The 24,202-nt window shown below is 49.9% G+C and overlaps 24 protein-coding genes across 24 annotated transcripts; 13 read left to right on the forward strand and 11 right to left on the reverse strand.

Moving 5' to 3' along the window:
- Positions 1 to 24: 24 nt before the first annotated feature.
- On the forward strand, positions 25 to 1,200 carry OGAPHI_001663 (uncharacterized protein; the record flags this gene model as incomplete). The annotated part of the gene is made up of 1 exon (XM_046202448.1): positions 25 to 1,200. The coding sequence occupies one exon, from the start codon at positions 25 to 27 to the stop codon at positions 1,198 to 1,200; it is 1,176 nt and encodes a 391-aa protein (XP_046063450.1).
- Positions 1,197 to 2,240, reverse strand: OGAPHI_001664 (uncharacterized protein; the record flags this gene model as incomplete). Its single annotated transcript, XM_046202449.1, has 1 exon — positions 1,197 to 2,240. One exon carries the CDS (start codon positions 2,238 to 2,240, stop codon positions 1,197 to 1,199), a length of 1,044 nt encoding a protein of 347 aa, XP_046063451.1.
- A 448-nt stretch (positions 2,241 to 2,688) lies between these two features.
- Positions 2,689 to 5,596, forward strand: OGAPHI_001665 (uncharacterized protein; the record flags this gene model as incomplete). The annotated part of the gene is made up of 2 exons (XM_046202450.1): positions 2,689 to 5,135; positions 5,392 to 5,596. 2 exons carry the CDS (start codon positions 2,689 to 2,691, stop codon positions 5,594 to 5,596), a joined length of 2,652 nt encoding a protein of 883 aa, XP_046063452.1.
- On the reverse strand, positions 3,741 to 4,493 carry OGAPHI_001666 (uncharacterized protein; the record flags this gene model as incomplete). The annotated part of the gene is made up of 1 exon (XM_046202451.1): positions 3,741 to 4,493. One exon carries the CDS (start codon positions 4,491 to 4,493, stop codon positions 3,741 to 3,743), a length of 753 nt encoding a protein of 250 aa, XP_046063453.1.
- Positions 4,683 to 4,982, reverse strand: OGAPHI_001667 (uncharacterized protein; the record flags this gene model as incomplete). Its single annotated transcript, XM_046202452.1, has 1 exon — positions 4,683 to 4,982. The coding sequence occupies one exon, from the start codon at positions 4,980 to 4,982 to the stop codon at positions 4,683 to 4,685; it is 300 nt and encodes a 99-aa protein (XP_046063454.1).
- OGAPHI_001668 (uncharacterized protein) lies at positions 5,158 to 5,631 on the reverse strand (the record flags this gene model as incomplete). Its single annotated transcript, XM_046202454.1, has 1 exon — positions 5,158 to 5,631. The coding sequence occupies one exon, from the start codon at positions 5,629 to 5,631 to the stop codon at positions 5,158 to 5,160; it is 474 nt and encodes a 157-aa protein (XP_046063455.1).
- Positions 5,632 to 5,746: 115 nt separating this feature from the next.
- On the forward strand, positions 5,747 to 7,531 carry OGAPHI_001669 (uncharacterized protein; the record flags this gene model as incomplete). The annotated part of the gene is made up of 1 exon (XM_046202455.1): positions 5,747 to 7,531. The coding sequence occupies one exon, from the start codon at positions 5,747 to 5,749 to the stop codon at positions 7,529 to 7,531; it is 1,785 nt and encodes a 594-aa protein (XP_046063456.1).
- On the reverse strand, positions 7,117 to 9,627 carry OGAPHI_001670 (uncharacterized protein; the record flags this gene model as incomplete). Its single annotated transcript, XM_046202456.1, has 4 exons — positions 7,117 to 7,402; positions 8,112 to 8,332; positions 8,474 to 8,775; positions 9,432 to 9,627. 4 exons carry the CDS (start codon positions 9,625 to 9,627, stop codon positions 7,117 to 7,119), a joined length of 1,005 nt encoding a protein of 334 aa, XP_046063457.1.
- Positions 7,730 to 9,328, forward strand: OGAPHI_001671 (uncharacterized protein; the record flags this gene model as incomplete). The annotated part of the gene is made up of 1 exon (XM_046202457.1): positions 7,730 to 9,328. One exon carries the CDS (start codon positions 7,730 to 7,732, stop codon positions 9,326 to 9,328), a length of 1,599 nt encoding a protein of 532 aa, XP_046063458.1.
- A 135-nt stretch (positions 9,628 to 9,762) lies between the features above and the next one.
- OGAPHI_001672 (uncharacterized protein) lies at positions 9,763 to 11,397 on the reverse strand (the record flags this gene model as incomplete). The annotated part of the gene is made up of 1 exon (XM_046202458.1): positions 9,763 to 11,397. One exon carries the CDS (start codon positions 11,395 to 11,397, stop codon positions 9,763 to 9,765), a length of 1,635 nt encoding a protein of 544 aa, XP_046063459.1.
- Positions 11,398 to 11,620: 223 nt separating this feature from the next.
- Positions 11,621 to 11,842, forward strand: OGAPHI_001673 (uncharacterized protein; the record flags this gene model as incomplete). The annotated part of the gene is made up of 1 exon (XM_046202459.1): positions 11,621 to 11,842. One exon carries the CDS (start codon positions 11,621 to 11,623, stop codon positions 11,840 to 11,842), a length of 222 nt encoding a protein of 73 aa, XP_046063460.1.
- Positions 11,843 to 11,844: 2 nt separating this feature from the next.
- On the reverse strand, positions 11,845 to 12,552 carry OGAPHI_001674 (uncharacterized protein; the record flags this gene model as incomplete). Its single annotated transcript, XM_046202460.1, has 1 exon — positions 11,845 to 12,552. The coding sequence occupies one exon, from the start codon at positions 12,550 to 12,552 to the stop codon at positions 11,845 to 11,847; it is 708 nt and encodes a 235-aa protein (XP_046063461.1).
- On the forward strand, positions 11,963 to 12,565 carry OGAPHI_001675 (uncharacterized protein; the record flags this gene model as incomplete). The annotated part of the gene is made up of 1 exon (XM_046202461.1): positions 11,963 to 12,565. The coding sequence occupies one exon, from the start codon at positions 11,963 to 11,965 to the stop codon at positions 12,563 to 12,565; it is 603 nt and encodes a 200-aa protein (XP_046063462.1).
- Positions 12,566 to 13,092: 527 nt separating this feature from the next.
- On the forward strand, positions 13,093 to 14,142 carry OGAPHI_001676 (uncharacterized protein; the record flags this gene model as incomplete). The annotated part of the gene is made up of 1 exon (XM_046202462.1): positions 13,093 to 14,142. One exon carries the CDS (start codon positions 13,093 to 13,095, stop codon positions 14,140 to 14,142), a length of 1,050 nt encoding a protein of 349 aa, XP_046063463.1.
- Positions 14,143 to 14,238: 96 nt separating this feature from the next.
- OGAPHI_001677 (uncharacterized protein) lies at positions 14,239 to 15,510 on the forward strand (the record flags this gene model as incomplete). Its single annotated transcript, XM_046202463.1, has 2 exons — positions 14,239 to 14,894; positions 15,204 to 15,510. 2 exons carry the CDS (start codon positions 14,239 to 14,241, stop codon positions 15,508 to 15,510), a joined length of 963 nt encoding a protein of 320 aa, XP_046063464.1.
- On the reverse strand, positions 15,039 to 16,049 carry OGAPHI_001678 (uncharacterized protein; the record flags this gene model as incomplete). Its single annotated transcript, XM_046202465.1, has 1 exon — positions 15,039 to 16,049. One exon carries the CDS (start codon positions 16,047 to 16,049, stop codon positions 15,039 to 15,041), a length of 1,011 nt encoding a protein of 336 aa, XP_046063465.1.
- A 36-nt stretch (positions 16,050 to 16,085) lies between these two features.
- OGAPHI_001679 (uncharacterized protein) lies at positions 16,086 to 17,381 on the forward strand (the record flags this gene model as incomplete). The annotated part of the gene is made up of 1 exon (XM_046202466.1): positions 16,086 to 17,381. One exon carries the CDS (start codon positions 16,086 to 16,088, stop codon positions 17,379 to 17,381), a length of 1,296 nt encoding a protein of 431 aa, XP_046063466.1.
- Position 17,382: 1 nt separating this feature from the next.
- Positions 17,383 to 18,744, reverse strand: OGAPHI_001680 (uncharacterized protein; the record flags this gene model as incomplete). Its single annotated transcript, XM_046202467.1, has 1 exon — positions 17,383 to 18,744. One exon carries the CDS (start codon positions 18,742 to 18,744, stop codon positions 17,383 to 17,385), a length of 1,362 nt encoding a protein of 453 aa, XP_046063467.1.
- Positions 18,745 to 18,798: 54 nt separating this feature from the next.
- On the forward strand, positions 18,799 to 19,899 carry OGAPHI_001681 (uncharacterized protein; the record flags this gene model as incomplete). Its single annotated transcript, XM_046202468.1, has 1 exon — positions 18,799 to 19,899. The coding sequence occupies one exon, from the start codon at positions 18,799 to 18,801 to the stop codon at positions 19,897 to 19,899; it is 1,101 nt and encodes a 366-aa protein (XP_046063468.1).
- OGAPHI_001682 (uncharacterized protein) lies at positions 19,338 to 19,640 on the reverse strand (the record flags this gene model as incomplete). The annotated part of the gene is made up of 1 exon (XM_046202469.1): positions 19,338 to 19,640. The coding sequence occupies one exon, from the start codon at positions 19,638 to 19,640 to the stop codon at positions 19,338 to 19,340; it is 303 nt and encodes a 100-aa protein (XP_046063469.1).
- A 31-nt stretch (positions 19,900 to 19,930) lies between the features above and the next one.
- On the reverse strand, positions 19,931 to 22,813 carry OGAPHI_001683 (uncharacterized protein; the record flags this gene model as incomplete). The annotated part of the gene is made up of 1 exon (XM_046202470.1): positions 19,931 to 22,813. One exon carries the CDS (start codon positions 22,811 to 22,813, stop codon positions 19,931 to 19,933), a length of 2,883 nt encoding a protein of 960 aa, XP_046063470.1.
- Positions 21,033 to 21,683, forward strand: OGAPHI_001684 (uncharacterized protein; the record flags this gene model as incomplete). The annotated part of the gene is made up of 1 exon (XM_046202471.1): positions 21,033 to 21,683. One exon carries the CDS (start codon positions 21,033 to 21,035, stop codon positions 21,681 to 21,683), a length of 651 nt encoding a protein of 216 aa, XP_046063471.1.
- OGAPHI_001685 (uncharacterized protein) lies at positions 21,765 to 22,166 on the forward strand (the record flags this gene model as incomplete). Its single annotated transcript, XM_046202472.1, has 1 exon — positions 21,765 to 22,166. One exon carries the CDS (start codon positions 21,765 to 21,767, stop codon positions 22,164 to 22,166), a length of 402 nt encoding a protein of 133 aa, XP_046063472.1.
- Positions 22,698 to 23,456, forward strand: OGAPHI_001686 (uncharacterized protein; the record flags this gene model as incomplete). Its single annotated transcript, XM_046202473.1, has 1 exon — positions 22,698 to 23,456. One exon carries the CDS (start codon positions 22,698 to 22,700, stop codon positions 23,454 to 23,456), a length of 759 nt encoding a protein of 252 aa, XP_046063473.1.
- Between the last annotated feature and the right edge of the window lie 746 nt (positions 23,457 to 24,202).

A 24,202-nucleotide genomic window follows, 5' to 3' on the forward strand; every position in this document is an offset into this window, starting at 1 on the left:
ATATTTTTTTGCAATATTAGCATTATGACCACCCTTCATAAAATCGATTTGGGCATCAAGCCTGAGGAAACTTACTCCATTACCAACAAGGGGATCAAGTTCGACACTTTGAGCGATATCAAGCCTTATTTGGATGAACTCTCGTCCAAAAAGGACCTCAAATTGATTGATATTTCTGGAAACACCATTTCGCCAGAATGCTCCAAACACCTTGCTCAGGAGATCAAAAAGTTCTCCTCCACCCTCTTGCACCTCAACCTTCAAGATATCTACACCTCGCGTGACAAAAACGAGATCCCTGCTTCTCTGAGCGAGTTCTTCCCTGTTATCTTGGAATCTCCTTCTTTGAAGGTTTTGAACCTGAGTGATAATGCTCTTGGCCAGGACACCATCGACATTTTGGAAGACTTCCTATCAAAGGCCAAATCACTGGAGCACCTCATTTTGACAAATAATGGTCTCGGTCCATTTTCCGGTGCCAGAGTCGGAAAAGCTCTGTACAAGCTGGCAAAGCTGAAGGAAAAAGAGAACTCTCCCCCATTGAAAACATTCTGGTGTGGCCGTAATAGACTGGAGAATGGTTCTGTCGACTATCTGGCAATTGGTTTCAAAGCAAACACTCACCTTGAAGAAATCAAGTTATACCAAAACGGTATCAGACCTCAGGGTATTGCGAAGTTGATCAGCCAAGGTCTTGCTCATCTGAAGAACCTCCAAGTTCTTGATCTTCAAGACAACACTTTTACCGTCCCAGGATCTCTGGCTCTGGCTTCTGTTCTGCCAAACTGGCCACAGCTGATCGAACTCAACGTCAACGATTGTCTTCTGAAGAGTGCTGGAAGTTTGAAGGTTGTTGAGAAACTGGCTGAGCTGAAGGACTCAAAAATTCAAACTTTGAAGCTTCAATACAACGAACTTGAGACCGATTCGTTGGAGATCCTTGCTAGAGCTGTTGGATCTCTGGAGGCTCTAAAGCTCTTGGAGTTGAACGGAAACAGATTCGAGGAGGATTCTGAATTGATCGACAAGATCACTGAAGTGTTTGAGGAGAGAGGCTTTGGTGAGCTGGACGAGCTCGATGATCTGGAGGAGCCTGACTCTGATGAGGAGGATGAAGATGAGGATGAGGAAGAAGGAGACCAAGAAGAAGATGTTGATCTTGCTGACTTGGAAGCAGAGCTGGCCGCAACGCACATTTAGATTTGTTGGGGGCCATCTCTGATCACTTCATCTTTGAGCTTGGTGATCAATCTATCTTTCTTGATCCATTTACCTTCCAACCATTTTTCTAATTTGTTTCTCTTCAATGGGATTCTGCTCATCATCTTTGCATGGATGTGGATTTTGATGGTTATTTTACCTGAATAGAGACCAAATACTTCTAATAAATTCGGTGCTTCGAACGAGACAGGCTCTCCTGGTGCTTGTCTGTAGTACATGATTGATGTGTCATATAGTCTTGTGAACTGGGTTTTGTGTAGTCCAGAAACGACGTTTGCAAAGCTTGAATAGCGGGGGTAAAGAAGGTTTTTAAGGTTTGGGAGGTAGAACTTTTCCGAAAGACCCTGTTGCAGTTTGGCATCTTTTTTGGTAAAGATGTTCACTTCTGGGAAGGTTACTAGCCATTCTATTGCTTCTGATTCCAAGAGATCTTTAAAAACGAATGCTAAGGTTTCGTTGTTCAATTCCCAGTTCTCGTCTGCCTGAAACACGTTTTTAAAGACCCTCAAGCTGGGGATCGTCCAGATCGAGTACCAGGTAAAGAAACTGACTTTTGGAAGTAGAATTGAGGACAGGTCTTGAGCAAACAGTTTTTCAGGCTCGTTGTTCTTTTCGTGCTTTCTTGCCGACCCAAGTTCTGAGGGTTTTCTGATTGATTTCAACACCAAATAAGGATAAATAATGTAGTCCACCAAAGACGCGTGATTGCTGATGAACAATGCGTTTTCAGCCTCCAATTGATCTCCAACTATTTCGATCTCCACGTCGTTCAGTTCAAGAACGTAAATGCAAAGAGTCCAGAACCCAGCGGCAAAGTAGTTTTGATACGAATAGCGTGTTCGTGGGATCAAATACTTGATTCCCATGGTTGCCACTGAGAACAGTTCGTAAAACACAAAGTACGACAATAACATGGTGACAAAACAAAGACATCTGGTGATTCTCATGTAATTGGCCGAGGATTTCAGCTGTTTTCTTAAGGTTTGTATGCCAATGTGATCCAGAAGTTCGCTTTTCATGTTGGACTGGTGGATATTTGCATATAGCTAAGAAGACAAGGATGAGATTATTTCCTTGTTTTGGGCAAAAAGGGGATACATTACATCTTTACACTGTGTGGACAATTTATTTGGAAGGCGGTTATGACAGTGAGAGGTTATGGAGAGTTAACGGGGGCAGAGGAAGAGCATGGTTGCTTGGAGAGTGGAACGGGGGTACATTGGGTGTATTCTTAGACGAAATGAATGGATAAAAGGGGTTATCAAAGTGAAATCGAAAGGATTATACAAAAATGACCGTCCATCCCGTTGATTCAAACTCATTCCTTCCTTTCCTGTAGTTATTATTGCAACAGCTTTTCAAATTTAGTAAATAACCCATCTACACATGTTATCCCGCTTGAGTTATCTAGATCAAAAAAAAAATTATAAAAAAATTAAAAAAAAATTTCGATATATATCCTGCACCATGTCTCGTATCATAGTAAAGGGATTACCTCTCTACTATACAGAGGACAACTTGAAGAAGCATTTCCAGGAGAAGGGGCTTGTGACCGATGTCAAATTGGTGAAGAAGAGGAACGGAGAGTCCAGGAGATTCGCCTTTATTGGTTACAGGTCTTTAGAAGACGCAGAGACCGCTGTCAAGTACTTCAATAATTCGTTTATTGACACTGCAAGAATTTCTGTGCAGCCAGCCAAAACTTTTAGCGACCCGACTGTGCCGCTTTCGTGGAGAGAGAAACGTCTCCAGGCTAAAAGACAGTTGGAAGAGACCGAAGAGAAGCTGAAAAAGCTTGAGGAGATCCAGAAAAAACGCAAACAGCCAAAGATAAAAGGAGTTGACGCTTTCATTGAGGAGAAGGTCGGTTCCAACCCCAAATTGCAGGAATTTCTCGAGGCTTCTGCGCCAAGCGTTCACCAAAAGTCCTGGGCCAACGAGAAAATTGGCAGCACCACGGAGGCTCCATCGGTTGAGCCAGAAACTATGGAGACAGGCAGTGACGACGAGTACGAGGACTTCCAGGGCAAGAAGCAAAGTTCAGACGAGCAAGAGGATTCGGAGGAATCCGACAAAATGATGTCCTTGGACCAACTGGAAGCAGGAGAAGCCGAGCCAGACGAAACCACCCAGAAAGAGAGCGCCGAAATGGATGATTTGGAATGGTTCAAGCAGAGGAGAACGCGGATGAAAGATGGCGAGGACCATGAGGAAAAGCAGAAACCACAGCCAGAGGTTCAGGAACAGCCAAAGGAAGCAGATGTGGTGGACAAAGCAGAGATTGAAGAAGAGAAAGAGCCAGAACTAGACGACAAAGATAAAGCCATTCAGCTTATTTCCGAGACTGGACGGCTGTTCCTTCGAAACATCTTGTATTCGGCCACTGAGGAGGACTTCAGAAACCTTTTTTCGCCGTACGGCCCAATAGAGGAGGTCCATATTGCTGTTGACACCAGAACAGGTACTTCCAAGGGATTTGCATATGTGAAGTTTGCCTCGCCAGACGATGCTGTCCGGGCTTATTTGGAGCTGGATAAGCAGATTTTCCAAGGAAGACTGTTGCACATTCTGCCGGGAAATGCCAAAAAGGACCACACATTGACCGAGTTTGATCTGGCCAATCTTCCTTTGAAAAAGCAAAAAGAGCTCAAGAAAAGATACGAATCTTCCAAGCAGCAGTTCAGTTGGAACTCATTGTACATGAACAACGATGCTGTTTTGGACAGTGTGTCTGCAAAATTGGGAATTAGCAAGGGAGAGCTGATCGATCCAACTAATAGCAGCTCTGCAGTGAAGCAAGCTCTGGCTGAAGCCCATGTTATTGGAGATGTTCGAAGATACTTTGAAGAAAAAGGAGTTGACTTGACTAGCTTTGACACTAAGGAAAGAGACGACAAGGTTATTTTGGTGAAAAACTTCCAGCATGGAACCACGTTGGAATCCATTGGAGAGCTATTTTCAGCGTACGGCCAGCTCAACAGACTATTGATGCCCCCTGCGGGAACTATCGCCATTGTGGAATTCAGAGATGCTCCGTCTGCTCGGAGTGCGTTCACAAAACTCTCGTTCAGACGTTTGGGGAAGTCGATCTTGTACTTGGAGAAAGGTCCTAAAAATTTGTTCACCAAGGAAGCTGGCTCAGAAAGCATTGCTGAGGCCAAAACCGACAAGGATGAAGACAAAGCGGACTTGCTGGATATCGACCACCCAGAGGAAGAGGTGGAGATCGCTGGTCCTACGGTTTCTGTGTTTGTGAAGAACTTGAATTTCATCACCACTTCCAGCGAGCTTACTGCTACGTTCAAGAGTTTGCCTGGGTTTATGGTCGCCACAGTGAGAACGCGCCCGGATCCTAAGAATAAGGGCAAGACTCAGAGCATGGGATTTGGATTCGTCGAGTTCAAGACCAAACAGCAGGCAGACAACGCTATCAAGCTGATGAACGGCCATATGTTGGACGGTCACCAGCTGCAACTCAAGATCTCCAACAGAGTCAGCCAATCCCAGTCGGATTCTTCCCAGACCAGGAAGTCCAAGAAGTCGCCAAAGATTATTGTCAAGAACTTGGCTTTCGAATCTACACGGAACGACGTGTTCGAGCTGTTCAGTCCGTTTGGAAACCTCAAGTCTGTCAGAGTTCCTAAGAAATTCAACAAGTCTGCCAGAGGTTTTGCGTTTGTGGAGTTCAGCACGCTAAAGGAGGCCGAGAACGCCATGGACCAATTACAAGGTGTCCACTTATTGGGCCGTCGTCTTGTCATGGACTTTGCCGAGGCAGAAAGCGAGAACGCGGAGCAGGAGATCGAGAAAATGACCAAGAGGGCCAAGATCCAGACTGGAGTCAGAAAGATGGCCCAGTTGAGAGAGTCTCAGGCAGGCAAGCGCAAACTCGACTTGGAGGACGAATCCGAGATGTAGCATATATATTCATTATCATTACTGTTTAATTTCCTTGATGAGTCCTTCCTTCACGACAAAGTAATCGTCCTGGTGCTGTTGCGATAGATCTAGCGGGTTCCAACACTCTTCCACTTCTCCTTTGGCCAGCTGTGGCGTTTGCTGGGCGATCTCGTCAACGAGCTGATCGAACTTCAATGGCTGGCTATCTTGGACCAATCTGGTCTGATTTGGCGAAGGTTTGTGGTTCTTCAACTCGGCAACAAACTGCAGTTGGTCACTGAGCGAATCAAGCAGGCTCTGTTGTTCCGATTGGCTGATCTCCTTGGAAAGTCCAGATAAGTCCAGCAGCTTGTCCAGCAGCTCAGGCTTGACTGCAGACCGTTCCACTCCAGGTGGAGCAACAGCGACGGACGATTTAAAGAACGATTTCAGATCTTCCGCCGTGGCCAGTTGCTTGCCAATGGATGATTTGTAGCGACGACAGGCGATTTGTCGTATCAACGGTAACATGCGGTCTGAAAAATATATTGTCAACTTTTAGTGCCGTGCATTTACCAATCTGAAAAATTTATTTTAAATTTTTTTTCCCTTGGATTTATCCTTAATAACTTATCATAACCGAGCAATGGGAAAGGTCAAGAAGAAGGGAACTTCTGGTAACGCCAAGAATTTCATAACCAGAACGCAGGCCATCAAGAGACTCCAGGTCTCGCTGGCCGATTTCCGTCGGTTGTGTATTTTCAAGGGCATTTACCCAAGAGAACCAAGAAACAAGAAGAAGGCCAACAAGGGATCAACAGCCCCAGTCACATTCTACTACACCAAGGACATTCAGTATCTTATGCATGAGCCGATCTTGGCAAAGTTCAGAGAGCACAAAACTTTCTCCAAGAAGCTCAACAAGGCTTTGGGCAAAGGTGAAGTTGGAGATGCCAAGAGACTTGAGGAACACAAGCCAAAATACAAGCTCGACAAGGTGGTCAAGGAAAGATATCCATCCTTTTTAGACGCTTTGAGAGATCTGGACGACTGTTTGAACATGCTGTTTTTGTTCAGCAACATGCCTGCTACCGATAAAGTTAGTGCCAGAATCACTTCTGAAGCTACCAAGCTCACTAACCAATGGATGGCGTATGTTTCGAGAGAACGGCTGTTGAGAAAAGTGTTTGTGTCGATCAAGGGAGTGTACTACTCCGCCAATGTGCGAGGCCAGGAGGTGATCTGGCTCGTTCCGTTCAAGTTCCCGCAAAATATTCCGTCCGACATTGATTTCAGAATCATGCTCACTTTCCTCGAATTTTACTCCACTTTGTTGCACTTTGTTCTGTACAAGCTCTACACAGACGCCGGGTTGGTTTATCCACCAAAGGTCGACCAGACCAAGATCAAAGGAATCGGTGGTTTGTCCGCATACATCTTGGAGACCAAGGGCAGCGAATCTGTTCTTCCTTCCGTGCCTCAAGAATCTGAGCAAGCTGAGGAGACTGAGATTCCTGAGGAGGAGATCAACAAAGCTTTGGCTGCTGACGAGAAGACAGAGGCCGTCGAGGACAACCAGGAGGAGGAAGAGGAGAAGGAGGTCGAGCTTGACGAGTTTAAGGACACCAACAAGAACTCTGGAGACCTGCTTGCACAGCCGTCCAAGTACGGCAACAGTTCGAGCACTTTACTGTCCAAGTTTGTGTTCTATCTCGGAAGAGAGGTTCCTGTCGACACTTTGGAGTTTGTGATTTTGTCTGCTGGTGGCCGTGTGATCAGCGAGGCTGCTTTGGACGAGGCCAAGCTGAACGGTTCTGCCGTGAATGTTGACTTGAGCGCTGTGACGCACCAGATCGTTGACAGACCAAAGGTCGCCAACAAGGTGCAAGGCCGGACATATGTGCAGCCACAATGGGTGTTTGACTGTCTTAACAAGGGCGAGCTTCTGAACGTGAGCGACTATGCGCCAGGCGAGACTCTTCCACCGCATCTCTCTCCATGGGGTGACGGAGGATTCTACAACCCAGAGTCCAGAGAGGCTGCTGCTGAGGAGGCCGAAGAGGAAGAGGCGGAAGTTGACGAAGAGGCGGAAGACGAGGAAGACGAAGACGACGAGGAAGCAGACGAGGAAGCAGACGACCTGGCCGAACAGAGAGAGTTGGAGCTTGAGGCAGCAGGCGTGAAGTACTCCGAGGCAGAGAACAAGAAGAAGAGAACGGTTTCGGAAGCCGAGAAACAGGCCAAGGCTGCCAAGGAAGAGAAAGAGCTCAAGATGATCATGATGTCCAATAAGCAGAAAAAGCTGTACAAGAAGATGCAGTACGGTATCGACAAGCAAGAGTCCCGTAAAGAGGAGCTTGAGTCGAAGAAGCGCAAGCTGGAGTCCACGAAAAAGAAGTTGGACAAGCTTAACAAGAAGAAGACTAAATAGATTTAATTATTGCAGGTTGTATCCAAGAGCGGAAATGGGCAGTGCCAATTTTCCAATGCGGAAAAATTGTAAAAGGTGCTAAAACAGTTTGTGATCGATTTTTATGGCTTGACCGAGTTATGGCTTATTATTATACATTTTTCTAATTTGATAACTCACCTTGTACAACACAATAACATCAGATCTGTCCACAGTTCAATGAACAACGGTTCCGCCAACGGGAACTCTCCTTCTCGGGCACCAATGTCTGGCCAACATGGTCAAGCCCAGCAAATGCCATATATTAACATGGGTGCCCCTACACAGTACCAGGGCAACCACTATCCGCCGCAGATAGGCCATCCTGCCGTCACGTCGATGCATTCGCCGATGATCTCCAACGGCTCAGAGGGTGTGCAGAATCCGCCCAGCTCGCATCCCGTCACGCCTCTTGATCTTCCAGCAACCCCTGCCGGGCTTGCCAAGCCTGATCCCGCGGCAGATCCCAAACAGGGCCAGCCCCAGTGGAAAAACACAAACATGGCCACGGCTGCCGCGGCGTCGGCCATGATGGGCCGGCCGGGCGTGATCTCCCAGCAACAGCTCGCAGCCCTGCAGCAGCTCCAGGCCACCTACGGAAACCTCCAGAACAATATCCACCGCCAGCTGGACGAACACCGCAAGTCGGGCCAGGGCGTCCCAGTGCAGGCCGGCAACGTCAAGCTGCAAAACATGCCTCCTAATAACGGTCAACTGTCCCAATTCAACTTCCAAAACTCCAACGACATCAAGAAAAATATCGCCAACATAGCCATCATCCGGCTGTTCGAGCTCACAGAAAAACTGTGTGTGCGTGCAGACTCGGAGAACCTTGAGTATTGGTCAAAAGTTATGGAGGAGTATTTCAGCGAGTCTGCCATGGCCACCCTGGCTCTCAAACACGGGTCCGATGGCCGGTTCTACACGTTCACTTTTTCGCTTTTCGCTCGCATTCTCTACGCCATTGCTCTTTCCGGCGTCGGTTTCTTTGAGATCTCTCACAACCTTATCCGAGCCAACGTGCTTGCTAACGGGTCCACGCACCTCGAGTGCTCGCGGCTGATCCTCAGAAACTGGTACCTTGACGGCTCGTACGTGACTTTGTACGGGCTTACCAAGCTGCAGTTCAGCAGACAGCTCAAGATCGAAAAGATCGACATCTCCATCTACAAAACATCCGCCGGCCTCGAACTCGGCACCATCGACAAGTTCCTCAGCAAACACGACTTGATCGACTCAAAGAGCATCAGAGACAACTTTGCTGCATTCAAAGGCCTGAGCAACTTCGGGTTCCAGGAAAACGTGATGCGTGTGATGCAGGTCGGCGACGTGATGACTTTGGTCAAGCCTCTGATGCAGTTCCACGCCATCTCCGGGTTCAGCTCGCCGATCACGTCTCTAGAGGCATTCAACAAGTCCACGTCCACAGAACTCAGCTCGCTGGAGAAAATGAGCGCCCAGTTCCACCAGGCACAGCTCTTGGCCCAGAGACAGGCCTTCAAGCAAAACCCGCAGAAGCAAGGCTTCCCGTCAGGCTCGAGACCCGTGTCGCAAACAGTGTCTCCGAGCCAGCAACAGAAGAAGAAGCGAGACGAAAACGGCGGTTTCAGCAAGCTGGACCTGGCTAATTCCACCCTCAATAAACGGAGAAAAATGGCTGCTACCCCTGCTACCAATGGCACAAACGGCTCCAATGGCACAAACGGAGCTAATGGGTACGCCAGCAGCGGGGCAAGTAGCGGAGGGGTGAGTCCAAAGACTGTGGAGAGCGATAGGTAATCAGTCTCCAACTCAACCCCTAATCGTTTATCCAATTGTAAGTATAGTCGAGAATAAATTCAGAGGAAAAAAAAATAAAATCTGAGGCCAACAGGAATCGAACCTGCAACCCTTCGATTGCACAATTCCGGAGATTTGACTGGAGTCGAAAGCTCTACCATTGAGCCATAGCCCCCGATTTCCCAAAATTTGGCCTGCCGTTCAATATGAGGCCCGTTTTGGTAGCCACGACAGACCAGCTGTGATGTGGCTGTTCTGTGCGGCCAGAAAGTCTTAGGTGATTGGAGTATACTGAACATCTTGTTCACCACCTTCCGCTGCATCCAGTTCGTGCCCCCACTCTGGCTCACCCAATTTAAATTTAATAACTTCTTAATTTTATTAATAGTCTCGTTATTCGTAACCAACCGCTCTGTCGTATGTTGATATATGCATTATGTAAGAGAATGATTCTGGCTCCATATCCCTAAACAGCTCTGGACAAAGTCGCCATACACAACCGTCTTCCAGTCGTTCATTACTTGACATATCCTCTGTATTGTAACCCCCAATTGTTTATTGATGTTTCGCTCAATATCGATACTCACAAACTTGACATCCTCTATCAGGTTTGTGTAGCACGGAATCAGTTTCTCGTTCAGCTCGAGTCGGATCTTGGATATCTCCGAAGCCAGCTCGTCTGCAGACAGCTTGGACACAGACTTATGGCTCGATGCGCTCATGGTGTGGATCTTGTTAGACGACGCAGACGAAGACGTCCCGGCAATGGCCGTCTTCCAATTACCTGCATGCCCGTTGTTGATCGGCGTGTCTTGGTTGTGGTCGCGTATGAAACTTTCGTCGTCGTCCTCAGCTTGCAGTTGTTTGTTGATGATGATCAAGGACGACTCGCTCAACAAGTTTTGCTTCTGCTTTCTGAGTTTCAGCTCGTTGATGGCCTTATTCAAGCTGGGAGAGTCCACCACGCTGTTCTCCAAAATCTGGCTCAGCTTCGACTCGGACACCACCCGCTCCATCAAGCTCTTGAGACGAACCTGTTTGCGAAGAATTATGTCTCGAAGATACGAAAGTTGTAGCTCCTTCAGCTTGCGGTAGTTCAGCAGATGCACCATGGCTACCAACGTCTGTCTCAGGATGATGAATGGCTCAAACATCTTCACAGTTATGGACTTGATCAGCACCTCAATGTTCAAGAATGACAGGTCGACCCTGTTACCAAACTCCTCGATGTTTCTATCCTGGTTTTCCAGAATGCTGAATATGTTAAAAATACTGCCGAGCTCGATCAAGGCTATCCTGTTCTTTTCCAAATCCTTGACGATCTTCTTGCTTGTTTGTTCGAGTGCCTGAACCCGTTCGAGCAGAATCTTGACTTTGGCTTCTAGAGGAACAAAAATGCTAGAGTTGAGTTTAGAGTCGTACTTCTTGACCAATCCAAGCGGCGGAATTGGTAAGTAAATCAGGTACGGGTTGGGAATCAACGGGTTTCTTGGCGACGTGAGCAGAATCGATTTCGAAGATACGTTGCTCAAGGGGCCCGACTTGATTGCTTGGTGCCAATTTTTTTGTGAAGGATCCAAAAACTTCAACAGAACCTCCGATTGCTTTATGTCTGGGTCGGCAACCAATTCATCCAGAAAGTACTGCAACAGCCGTATTCTTCTGTAGATGATCTTTGTGTCTGATTTGTACGAAAACGGGTTCTTCAACAATCGTCCTAACGAGTGTTTCTCGGGTACAGGTGGTAACACTTTAGTCTGGAAGAACCGTATCAGGTACGACCGCAACGACACAAAATCAGAGTACCGGCGCAATGTGCTTTTGGACATGTATTCTATTCGGTAAAAAACAGTGGTGACGTTTTTAAAGTCTCGTAAAAGCTCGTAATTGCTAATTGTGACAGATTGGTTTGTGATTATAGGGAGAGGCTCGCTATCGACAGATTGCACCCCCAAGCTGGTTCCGCTGTCCAGAAGGTCAGAAGGGTCATTGCTGCTTATTCCATTGGAATAGAAATGGTTTGAGCCAGCAAACGGGTTGTTGTCGTTACTGAACTCATCGTAATCCATTGAGAACGGTAAACAAGACCATATAAGGATATTTTTATTTTATTTTGCCTTCGCGATTAAGATAGAAAATATTTGTATCTAGACGATGAGCGATCAGGACGAGAAGAAGGTTGACCGTAGGTATTAAACGCCCAATCCACTAACCGCCCAGCAATTCTCAAGTCGACAGATATGGTAAGTTTGACAGAAACGCGCAAAAGTATTAACAAGCTAGTCTACTGAGATGCAACAGGACATTTTCCAGATCACCGAAAGAGCTTTGGACTTGTACAAGAAAAACGCTGAAATTTCTGCATATTTGAAGAAAGAACTCGACAAACAGTACGGGTCAACATGGCATTGCATAGTGGGGAAGAATTTTGGGTCATTTGTGTCTCATGAAGCTGGATACTTTATCTACTTCTACATCGACGATAGAGCGTTCCAGATGTTTAAAACTAGTTAGAATCACCGACCAAAAATACTATTTTTGAATCCCTCGTTGCGGTTTTTCACCGGACTAAACACATTGGACGGCTGGTACACGGCTGTGTGTTTTTCCTGGGTCTGTTTGATCCGTTTGTAGATGGGCGAGGTGTGCTCGTCGTCATTTTCCTTGGACGGCGACGAATCCGGCGCAGAGTACTCTACGGCTTTGCGTTTGAGCTGGACTTTGGGCCGCGACACGGTCTGCAGGTCTGGCAACGCGTCGTCGCCGTCTTCGTCGTCGTCAAAGATCGACGTTGTCTTTGCTGGGGTCAATTGCGGAGTCTTGACGACTTTGAGCAGGTTCTTGCGCACGCTCAACGGAGTGCTCACGCGCGCACTAAGCGGAGTGCCGAGTTTTGTAGGCGATGGTCTGCGAGGGGTGGTGGAAACAGGGATCGACGATTTGAGCGGCGGTCTTGAGACGCGTGGGACCGCAGATCTGGCGGTTAGCGGGTTCTGCTGTTTCTGTTTGATAGCTTTGCGCGTCTGGGCGAGTTCTGCCACCGTCTGGCTGTGTTTATGTTCCGATTCCTCGATCAGCTGGAGAACAGTAACGAGATGCGCGACGGTTCTGGTGAGCTCCAGTCGACGCATATTGACGGCCTCAAACTCGTGCAATTTACTGCTAGCAACATGGTACGCATGGAAGTCGCCCAGAAGGTCGTTTGCAGACTCAACAGGACCCATCGCTATTAATTAATCAAAAGTAAATAATTCTTTTGATAAATAAATACGCACTTACCTAAGCAACGTAGTCAGGAGACGGAAGCCGCATGCATTGGTCACCGGGCGAGATTTTCAAATACGCCTTATATTTTCCAATCGGGCCAATATGCACTAACAAATAGCACTGCACCGTGCTTACACGCAAACAGACACTAATTGTCGGAAAAGAGAACATGTCCTATAGCTGCGGGGACAAAACGCACAGCGTGCTACTTGCGTTGCACAATCAGCAACTCATTCGGTTAATTATCGAGGTTTCCAATAATAAGCTTGGCTAGAATACTAAACTATCGATACCGTCACATGTCGGATACCAATTTCAAGGAAACATTTGACACCGCAACCTAAGAAATTCCCATCAGGGGAGAAATTTTAAATTACATACAGATGATGGGTGGGGGGATGGGGAGGAAAAATATTAAAGCTTGAGGAAAAAAAAGTATTACTAAGTTATAATCTTATTCTTTGCCGTTGCTTTAATCGAATTTCCCCGTTAATTAGATGTATAACAGACATTACGAGCCGAACGGGGGAAGGGAACAGCCTAATTTTGTGAAGAAAGAAAGCCCTTGGATACCATCTGTTGATGTTAATGAACACGAGCAACAATTCAATTTTGCCTTAAATCTTTTAAATATCAACCAACAAAACAACCACTCAAAACAGGCCGTTGAACCATTACCGCAGCTGACTCCTCCAAGCGATATCCCAGTGAGCAGTCGCAGCAGTACTGAAGATTCCCCTCTTCCAGATCCTTCAATCCTTAAAAGACCATTATCTAAACCATCCCCAATGGCAAGAAAAAGCTTTCAGAATTTCTATTTGGACCCTGAAGACTTCCAGAATCTGTTGTTGGTCAACCCACCTCTGCTAGACTATCCGTACGAATACGCCCCACCACCGGGAAACCCATATGCCAACCCTGCCCATCCTCAGGAGCCAGCACCTTCGCACTTTACCGATGGTCAGAATCCGGTTTCTGCAGAGTTCGAGTCTGTCCAGACAGCCAGACAGGACAGGCTCTACGGAGAGCCAGAGGAGCTGCCGCATCCGCTTCCGCGCAGAAGAGTGTCGATTTCGAACGGTCAGATAGGTCAAATTAGTATGATGTTCCACAAAAGCGACGTGAAAAAGGAAAGTTCGGTGGACGAGCCCGACATCCAAGTCAACGAGAACGGAGTGCCCCAACAACCGCTTCTGTACAACAACGAGGTGATTTTTAATCCAAACGCAGGCCCTATCCACGGAACAACAGCATGGAAAAAACAGAGGATTTTGGAGCGCAACAGAATCGCCGCGTCCAAATGTCGGCAGAAGAAGAAAGTTCGTCAGGAAAAGCTGCAACACGATATCGACTTGCTCACCAGCAAGAACACCGCGTTGCAGAAATTGAACAAGCACCTGGAAAGTTTGCTGGTCGAGTTGAAACAGGAGCTACACGGTTGCATGGTCCCCGACACGGTCACGCGGCTGCTGAACCGACCCTCCTTCTACGACGGTCTTGAACTGTCTGACCCAGTCCTCGACGACGAGGAGAAGGAGGAATTGTAACTCTGTTGCTGGTGTAAAGATGTTACCATTTATCCCGAATCGACCTAGAATTATAATTTACTTGTTAGCTTTTGATGTACTACACGAATAAACGATATGAGTTCGCCGTTTGACGCCATTACGTTAGAGGAACAGCCTGTTTACCAAGATGTTCCTGAGTTTGACGAGATCAATCAACAGATAAGCAATGCGTTGTTGAGTGTGAACAACAGTTTGAGCAACTTGAACAAGAACCTCAATTTTCTGGAGACCGCCATCGACAAGGGCCAGAGCGTGGAAAAGTACCAGCAGAGCTCGTCGAAGCTGATTTCGCAGCTGATGGATCTGTTCAAAGGCGTTTCGAGCGATACGCGCACTTTGAATGGACTGGACGCTGCGTTGTTGAACAAGTCGCAGACGTTTGTGCGAGACAAGCTCAACACGAACTTGAAACGGTCGTTACAGGAGTTCAACCAGTTGCAGCAGTTCTACACGGACCTGGAGAAGAAACAGAATGAGAAGAGCGCGAGTCTAATTGGTTCTGGGTTGGTGGACGAAACACCTGTTGCTCAGCCCCAGCAACAGCAGGTGGTGATAGAATACGAGCCTGTGAACGCAGAGGAGGTGGAGTATCAGCGAGCATTGATCGAGGAGCGCGAACGAGACATCGAGAACATCTCGCACGGCATCGAAGAACTCAACGAGATCTTCCACGACCTGTCCAACATCGTGGTTGATCAAGGAAGCATGATTGACAATATCGAGTCCAACTTGTATTCTACATTACACGACACCCAGCAGGCATCACGCCACCTGCTGAAGGCAGACAGATACCACCGCAACCGGCGGCGAATCTGTTTCTGGCTGCTTGTTATTATGTGCGTGGTGGTTTTGTTTGTGATCTTGGTGATTTTGGCCTAAGAAAGAGAAACCATCCACATATTCACGTTACCGTCGTCGCCGGCTGTTAATAGAGTGTTATCATTCCACCACTTGACGCAGTTGAGCTCGGCCACCCCGTGGCTGAGTTCCTGCACCGCAACCACTTTCCAGTCGCCGTTGGACTCTTGGTAGATTGCGAGCCGGCCGTCGGAGCCGCAGCTGGCAACCAGTCCGTTCGAATTCCAAGCAACACCATACACCGGCATCGTGTGCACTTTCGGCAGCGTCGCGTCCAGCACCCACTCCTCCTCGGACTTGAGCGTGGACGGCAGCGTTGCGCCGGTCCCGGTCTGGGTCTCCGGACTGGTCTTTTTCCATATCTTGACTAACGAGTCGTCGCTGCAGTTGACAAACCGTAGATTGTCGCTCTTCTCCCAGTCCGCACACCAGATCGTTCCCTGGGTGCCCTGGCAGTTGGCCACACACACCCATTCGTCCTCGTCGTAGTCGTCCTGCTTGAACACCCGGGAAGTGTCGTCGTACGAGCTAGAGCACAGCACGTTTTTGCTCGGGTGCCAGACAACGTTCTTGACGTCCTGTTCATGCTCCTGGATCACACTGATACACTCAAACTCCTCGTTTGTCTCGTCGGCCTCCCAGACCCAGATCGACTTGTCTCTGGAGCATGAGGCCAGGTAAACGCCATCGTGCGACCAGTCGACGCTCTTGACTTCGTTCTCGTGGCCCTCGATGATGGCCATCAGCACCCAGTCGTCGTCCTCGCGGGACCAGATCGAGATGGTGGAGTCGAACGACCCGATCGCGAGCGCAGGCACCGTGCTCGACGGCTTGAACCGCACACTGCGCATCGTCTTGGTGTGCGTGTTGTCGTCCAGAACACCCACCAGTCGCCGAGTGTTCAGATTGTACACTCGGCACGTCTTGTCCGACGACACAGACGCCAGCAGCCCGCGTGCCCGGTCAACGTCGATCGACCAGCACTTGTCTCTGTGGCCGGAAAACGTGTGGATAAGAGAAACGGACATGGAAAATATAATTTCGAGCTTTTTTTTTTCAATACCATGTTTATCAGGGTGCGGCCCGTTTTGCGAGGCCGACAAGTCAGTGCGGTGCGTCGTTTGGCGTCTAAAGTGGGGGACAACACGGCTGATCCACAGAGGGGAAAGATTGACCCCCCACTCAACGGCCCGTTGTCTGGAGATGTGCCATTGATTAGACTGAAACTTGCAGATGTCAGGAAACCGCACACTGTGCGCGAGCAAGAGACCAATTCGGAGCAGGAACCACACGGGGCCGAGGAAACTGGCGATGGAGGGTCCCCGAAGTCCAGATCAGGCAAGTCGCGTGTCGTTTTCGCAGTGGTAGCAGCCGGTCTGGCCGGTGCGTACTATTACACCACCACAAATACAGCCACTGAAAACACCACAGACCTGCTCAGACCCGACCAGTTTGTTCCTTTCGTGGTCACGTACAAGCAGAAGTACGACGAGGACCACTATCTGATCGAACTCACCAGAAAACAGTACAATCCAGCTCTGGCCAGCCCGCTTTTCGACGGTGCTGCCATGTGGAGCGTCGAGATCAAGCAACCCGACATCAACATCGTGCGCAACTACACGCCTCTGCCGTTGTACGTGGACGGAACGGACCCAGAAACCAATCGGCCGCGACTGCGACTGCTAACCAGGACAGAAAACCACGGCCGGTTCTTGCTGCTGGTGAAACGGTACAACACCGGAGAGTTTTCGAGATGGCTCACTAATAGAAAGGTGTTTGATGAGGTGCAACTTCGTGGGCCGTGCGTAGAGTACAAACTGCCACAGACGTTGCCGGAGACCGTTGCGTTCTACGGAGCAGGAACAGGCGTCTTACCTTTATTACAGTTACTATACACACCGGGAGCTGTCGTGCCGTTTGTGCACGCGTTTGTTTCGCTGCACAAACACACAGACCTGCCAAAAGAGCTGTTTTATCTCAACTGGCTCGCGGAGCAGCGTCAGAAGGCGAAGTTTAGGTATCTTATTTCCGAAGCCGGCGAGCGACTGACTGCCAAACAGATGGCGCAGCCAGCACCATTCCAGCCGCTGGGAAGTGCTAGCACGGCTCCCCTGGTGGAGAACGAGGCCGTTCCAGACACCAAGGTGGATATTTTGCCGAAAAAGTCCATCTGGGACATTTTCAAAAGAACACCACGGGTCCACGCCTCGTTTGCGTTCGTGTGCGGTCCCGAGACGTACACGACGTTCGTCAGCGGACGGCCGAACCTGAACAACCTCGGACAAATCGACACGGGGGCCATTGGCGGATTGCTGGCCCAGAACCAGTGGACCCTCGCCAACATCAAACGCCTGCTCTAGATCATATAATCTCAACGTCCACCAAATAGTCGTCCTCCAGCTCTGTCTGGCCGACGGTCTGGCCAGGGTCCAGTGCCTCGTCGTCGAAAATAAGACGCACCTGGGTTTCTGGACCCAGACCGCATTTTTGTAGATAGAACCGCGCAATGGCCTCGATCCGGGTATCTGGGTTGACTCTGGCACGCACCTCTTTGCGGTCCCGGCCCTTGAGCTTGATGGAGAAGTAGTTGTCGGACGTGGTGGTCTCGATCACGTCTTCGTCGCTGGACACGGCCTGGTCCTGGAACTTGTCCAGGTCGTGTATGTTGTACAACACCTCCAGCACGTCGTTGTCTCTCAGGTCCAAGGAAACCAGCGTGTTGTGGTCCAGCACGAGTCCTTTATGCTGTAAGTCGATGGCCAGCCCGTCTGGATAGTTCATGCGCACTAAAAAAACGTCCAGCAGCTCCTTGACCGTGGTGCCGACCCTGGCCGAGACCGCGGTGGTCTGGCCGCCGCGCTGCGGGTCCACGAGCGTCAGGATCAGCTCGTCGGACTCGCCGTCGAGCGACTCGGCCTGGTCGTCTGTGAGGAGCAGTTTTTCGATCGAGGTGTCTCTCTTGCGGCCGCGCGCAGCGGCGTCGGTGAGCAGCACGGTGACCACCTCGAACGCATCGCCCACGTCGTTGACGCGCAACCGCGCGCCAGACCGCACCAGCGACCCGACTTTCAGGTCCTGCGTCAGAATAATGCCCTGGTCCTCGATGTAGAACACGAGCGAGTCTGTGTCTGCGGCCTGTTCCGCGGCAAGCTCGCGGCCGTGCGCTCGCAACTGGTTCATGATCTCGCGCAGAATCGTCTTGAATTGCGCGTTGCTACGCACACGCAGCCGGAACCCCAGGCTCTCGCTGTTTGCTAGCGTGATCTGCACCGTCAGGGCGAAAACCGCCTGTTTCACCGGGATCTGCTTGCCGTTGAACAGGACCGTGCGCTCGGTCGAGCCGTACTTCTCCAGCAGCTCGTCCAGCTCCGCGTCCGGCTGCGACAGAGCCACGTCCTTGTCGAGCTGCTTCAAGAACAGGTCGTCTGTGCTGGGCTCCACGGCGCGCGATTTCTTCGTTTTCACAACAGCAGGCCGCCTGGCCTCCACGACACTTGCCTCTAGACCCAACTGCTCGATCAGGTCGCCATAAGCGGCCGGCTTGGCGTCCTCCACACTGATAACCTCTGTTTCTGGGCTTTTCTCAAACAGGGGCGGTGTTTCCCCCACAGACGGCGACTTGGCGCCCGCATCGGGCCGGGACTTCTTCTTCTTCCGCCGCTTGCGCGGCTGATCGAGCGGCTCGCCCGCAAATGCAAAAAAATCGTCCTCTGCCCGACTCATCAAACGGCTGGTTATGCGAGAAAATTAGTTGACAAATTTAAAAAATTAAAAGTAATGTTTAGACGGCTCATGTCCACCGTTTCGGTGGAATATGTCAACTCTCCGAGCTTCCAACTGCCGCCGAAATCCCGTCTTGTCAGCGGAATTCAGCCCACCGGAGCGTTCCACCTGGGCAACCATCTGGGAGCCACCAAGACCTGGCACACCATCTCTGAAAAATTGGACTCGTCCTCGTCAATGATCCTTTTTGTGGCCGACCTGCACTCGCTGACGGTGCCGCAGGACTACGCGCGCTTGAAAACACAGCGGTTCGAGGCATTGGCGTCGGTTCTGGCGTGCGGAATCGACCCGGAAAAGGTCACCGTGTACCACCAATCTGCCGTGCCTGAACATACCCAGTTGCAATGGATCCTGTCCTGTTTCTCAGGGATGGGCTATCTCAACCGGATGACCCAATGGAAGGCGAAGTCCGACCTCAAGACAGACGTCCAGATCCAGGACCAGCTCGGAGCTGTCAGACTCGGTCTGTTCACGTACCCCGTGCTGATGGCAGCAGACGTGCTGCTCTTCAACTCTACCCACGTCCCAGTAGGTCAGGACCAGGTCCAGCACCTGGAATTTACCAGAGACCTTGCCGCGGTGTTCAACAAACAAACCAAATCCAACTTCTTCACGCTGCCGCGGACTCTGATGGCTCCGACCAACAAGATCCTCAATCTGAGAGACCCGGCCAAAAAAATGTCCAAGTCAGATCCAGACCCGCTGACCAAGATCCTGATCACCGAGGACGCTAACTCGATCCGTACAAAGATCATGAAGGCCACCACGGACTCCATAGAAGGCCCGCTGACGTTCGACCCGGAGTTGCGTCCGGGAGTGTCTAATTTGATCACCATCTACTCCAGCAGTATTGGCAAGACCATCGACGAGGTGCTGCCAGAGATCCAAAACTTGGACAAACGAAGTCTCAAGGAACTGGTGGCCGACGTTGTGGTGAAAGAACTCGCCGAACCAACAAGACGCTACAACGAACTGATCAAAGACCAAGATTACCTGTATAAACTGGCCGCCCAAGGAGCAGAGAAAGTCCGTCCATTGGCCAATAACAACCTCAAACAGATCTACAAGATCGTTGGTATGGACATGGACAGATAACTATTTGTACATATTGCTCTTCATCTAATCATTATAATAAATCTTGCTCCACAATGCCGAGATTCTCGCCGTAAACCATCAGAATCCGTTGCACCTCTCTGTACTTGGAACAGCTGTAGATCAACGACTTGAGCAGCTCGCGTCGGTCCAGGCCGCACAGTTTCTCGTCCTCGTTGAAATACAGTTCCTGGAACAGTTCCAGCAGCCGGTTCTTCAGGTTCAGCTCACAAAGCCGTTTCACGTAAAGTGTCAGGAAACTCTTGAAACTCTTAGAGTCTTGCAGCTGATGGTACACCAAGATCTTGTTTTCCAGATGGTTCAAAGAAATCACCGTCTCCAGGTTCTCGTACCCTTCCTTCATCAACATCACCTTGGAAATCTTATTCAAAAGCTTGCCTTTTCCTCTCCGCAACAGCTCCTCGTTCGTCCGGCTCTCCAGAGCTCCCACAATCGTCCCATCGTCCAGCTGCGACCGCGTAAAGTCCCAGTACTGCGACCCAAACGCCCACCAAGAGTCACTCACCAGAGACCAGGCCCCCATGTTCCCGTCGTACAGGTACCCGTTTCCGTTGCTCAGCGTGACAATCGGAACACCTTTGGTCGAGATCGAGCACATGGTCAGGTTCTCCGACCGCGTGAGCAGGTCGCCGTTCACAAACACCAGCCCGTTGGCCTCCGTCACGGTCTCGTACGTGTTTGCTCTGTAAATTGGTTGCAACAGCGGATACAGCGATGTTGGACGAAATAATGCCTTGGGTCCCTTGGGATCGCCCAGGTCCCAGCCATACATCTCGCCGACACTGGTCACCGCAAGAAGGTACTGGCCGCTCATCTCCAAAAAGGAGAGCGGCGACCCTAGAACCAGCGGAGGCAGAACACGGCGTCCGGACGTGCCGTAAACAATCAGCTGTCCCGTCGTGGTGGAAACAGCCCAGTATTTCTCGGTGCCGGTCACCAAGTGCACTCTCAACGGAATAAAGTCCACAAACAGCTGTTTCCTGGTCTCCTCAGACACTTTTTTCATCAACGCTATACGAGTCGGCACAGACTCGAACCCTGAGCCGTTTTTGATGTCCAAGTAGATGGACTCGTCTTCTGTGAGCGTGCGGAAGAAGTTGAGCCGCACTTTTGAGATGGAGATCCGCACGTTGCTGAACGAGAGCTGGGGATTCAGCACCACAGAACCGACAAAGTCCTGCGGCTCGAGTTCGCGCTTCTTCTTGCCGTTTTGCGCAGAATCGTCCTTCTTGATGATCTTGTTTGCCTTTTGGGACAGCTCTCGAGGCACAGAAGTGGACGGTGCGTCGAAATCTGTGCTGGAAACGGGTCTTTTCTTGATATCCACTGGTTCCGTGGAAACGCCAGGCGGAGCAGCCCCGTTGGCAGCAGTGGAGCCATTGGACACAGAGGCCCCGTTCGCTTCCTTCTTGACAGCCGGCTTCTTCGTCTCGGCGCCAGAACCAGTCGACGACGCAGACTGGACCCGTTTGGCCCACTCGTCTCTTTTTTTCACCTGCTCGGGAAGTTTTGCGGCAACAGAGGATTCCAGCTGTTGCAATTTGTACAAGGAGTCGGTGACCGAGTTTCCTAGCTCGAGCTCACCGAAAACACCAATCAGCAGCTCGCCAGCTGCTGTGGTGACAAAGAGCAGACGTCCGTCCATGCTCCAGCAAATGTCCTGGATCGCGTTGGTGCTGATCTCGCTGGCTATGATCAACGGGGCGCTCGACGCGGTGTTCCAAATGGCCAGCGTGCTCTCTGTGGAGGCCGTGGCCAGCACGTAGTAGTATTTTCCTGTAGTTGGGCTCACGTCAGAGGCGTCCTTATTGGCCGGGTTCGAAAACACGCACGGCGAAAACGCCGTCATGATACACCTGAAATCCGCAGCAATCAGATTGCACCAGCTGTTCCAACTCGATCCGTCTGCGTTGTTCAACAAAGCCACCAACGAAGACTTTCCCTTGCCCAGATTCGGACACGCAAGAACCTTGTCATCCCGCGACCACGAGACCTTGCTGAGGTTGGCCTTGACCTTGAGATTGCTCGACAGGTTCGACAGCTGCTGCGAAATCTTGTACTTGAAGACTCTTCCATGCTCCACGTCTTCTTGCAAGGTGTACTCGACGATGTTGGCCAATTTGTCGTCTCCCTGGGTGAACAGGTACTTTCCTGCGGAATGGTCGAACGCGATTCCCTTAACTGCGATGGTATCGTCGGAGCTGTGGATGTGGAGACTGGTGAGCTGTTTCTTGTACAAAACGTCGTAGATGACCACCTCGTTGTTCATGGACGAGAACGCAAGCAATTGGTCGTCTGCGGACCACGAGAAATCGATCAATTGGCCCTTTTTCTGGCGGTACAGCAATGTGGTGGCGCATTTGTCCTTATCGTGCGGGTTTTCCACGAGGAAAACCTCGCCATTCTTGCACAATGCCACGAGCAGATGCGCGTTCTGACGCAGATTGGCGTACCGTAACGCGGCGATCTTGCTCCGTGTGCGCAGAGTCACCACGTTGTCCGGGACTTGCGCCTCGGCAACCTTGGCCTTGTCGATGGTGGGTGCCGTTTGCACCTGCGAAGGGGTCTTTGTCTCGACCTGATCTCCCTCGGGCACCATGTTGACAAATTTGGCCATGGACCGCACCATGATGGACGCGTCGTTGCCCGCAGTCGCCACGTACTGGCTGGTGGCGTTCACGGCGACGAAATAGGCCGTCGACTCGGAAAACGTCCCGCTCAAAAAGTACATGGTGATTAAAGAAAAAAAACGAGTGTTTTTTTCTCTCATCTCTTTCCTCATGGCCTCTGCTGAATACACAAGCGACTCGGGCTCAGAGTACACGGAATACTGGATCGACTGGTTTTTGGGCAACCGCGGCAACGAATACTTCTGCGACGTGGACGTGGAATACATCACCGACAGGTTTAATCTGACCGGACTGAACCAATACGTTGACCGAATTTCGCTGCTTGTGGACATAATCACAGACAGAACGCAAATCAGCGAAAACGAGTCGGAACAGACCCGTGCAAGACTGGAGGATAATGCTAAATTCATGTACGCTTTGATACACGCCCGCTATATCATCACCCAAAGAGGACTTAGTAAGATGATGGAAAAATACAAAAACGCCGATTTCGGTTACTGCCCTCGTGTTTTCTGCAAGTTGACGCCGCTGCTGCCCGTTGGACTGAGCGATAGCCCAAAAGTGGCTTCTGTCAAGTTGTACTGTCCAAATTGCGAGGATATCTACAACCCAAAGTCGTCCAGACACTCGTCGTTGGACGGAGCATTTTTTGGCACGTCATTCCCAGCCATGTTTTTCCAGGCTTATCCAGAGCTGCTTCCCAGCCACAGCGTCGACATATACACCCCAAAGATCTTTGGTTTCCACATACACGATTACGCCAAACTCACAAGATGGAGACAATTGCAGAAAGACAAGCTGGTCGCTCGTCTGGACGAGCAGGGCATTGGCCACGACCGGAACACAAGAGGAGGCTTTGTGGAATCCCAGAAAGACCAGGACGAGGCGTTCAAGAAAAGCCGTATGTAGCGGTCGAGCCTCGGGTTATCTTTGGCTGTTTATGTAATTGAAAAAATAGTTTGATATAACCCCTGTGTTAGTTCTTGTTTCGAAGCTGGGGTTGGTGGGATGACCGTTGGATAGCGTTGCATGGCCCACAATTAGTTTCCATTGCTGCATTAAGTGTGCGTTGTAAAATGTGTCGGCTCGGTGTTTCAAAACTCCACACAAAAGAGGGCAATTTTGCTTGATGGGTTTGTCCGCTATTTCTCTTGGTAGTTGGTCAAAAAGCATTGAGTCGCTACTAATCACCCTCAATAGACACACAAGACAGTCCCCGGCGTTCAATACGGGAGACCTACCTTTTGCGTCATTGAGTACCTAAAGGGGCCTCCATGGTGAATTGGCCTTTTCCTGTAGGCGTGAAACCTACTAAAAACTCATGAAACGGTCCTCCATATCAGACTGGACATGTAGGTGCATCTTTTGGAGCGTTCCAATGCGCCAATGGGGAAATAGCGCCCATTTTCCAAAACTCACCCTTATTCTTGTCTCATCTTCCAAGTTCCAAAAAAGGTAATTCCGTCAATATGGAGTTTTTGACCATTTTGACTCCACCATTCGATTCTTCAACTCCTCTAGATCACAGCGCCCATGTCAATGACCTTCTATCTGCTCTTGTTGACGAGTTATTCCACTTTCAAATTGGTCACGTGACCTGCAAAATTTGGCGATACCCCCCCTCCCCCCGCAGAAGTTAGTGCCAAAAAAAATTT

The sequence above is a fragment of the Ogataea philodendri genome (assembly GCF_020536065.1).
Source record: "Ogataea philodendri strain CBS6075 chromosome Unknown scaffold22, whole genome shotgun sequence".
Taxonomy (NCBI): Eukaryota; Fungi; Ascomycota; class Pichiomycetes; order Pichiales; family Pichiaceae; genus Ogataea; species Ogataea philodendri.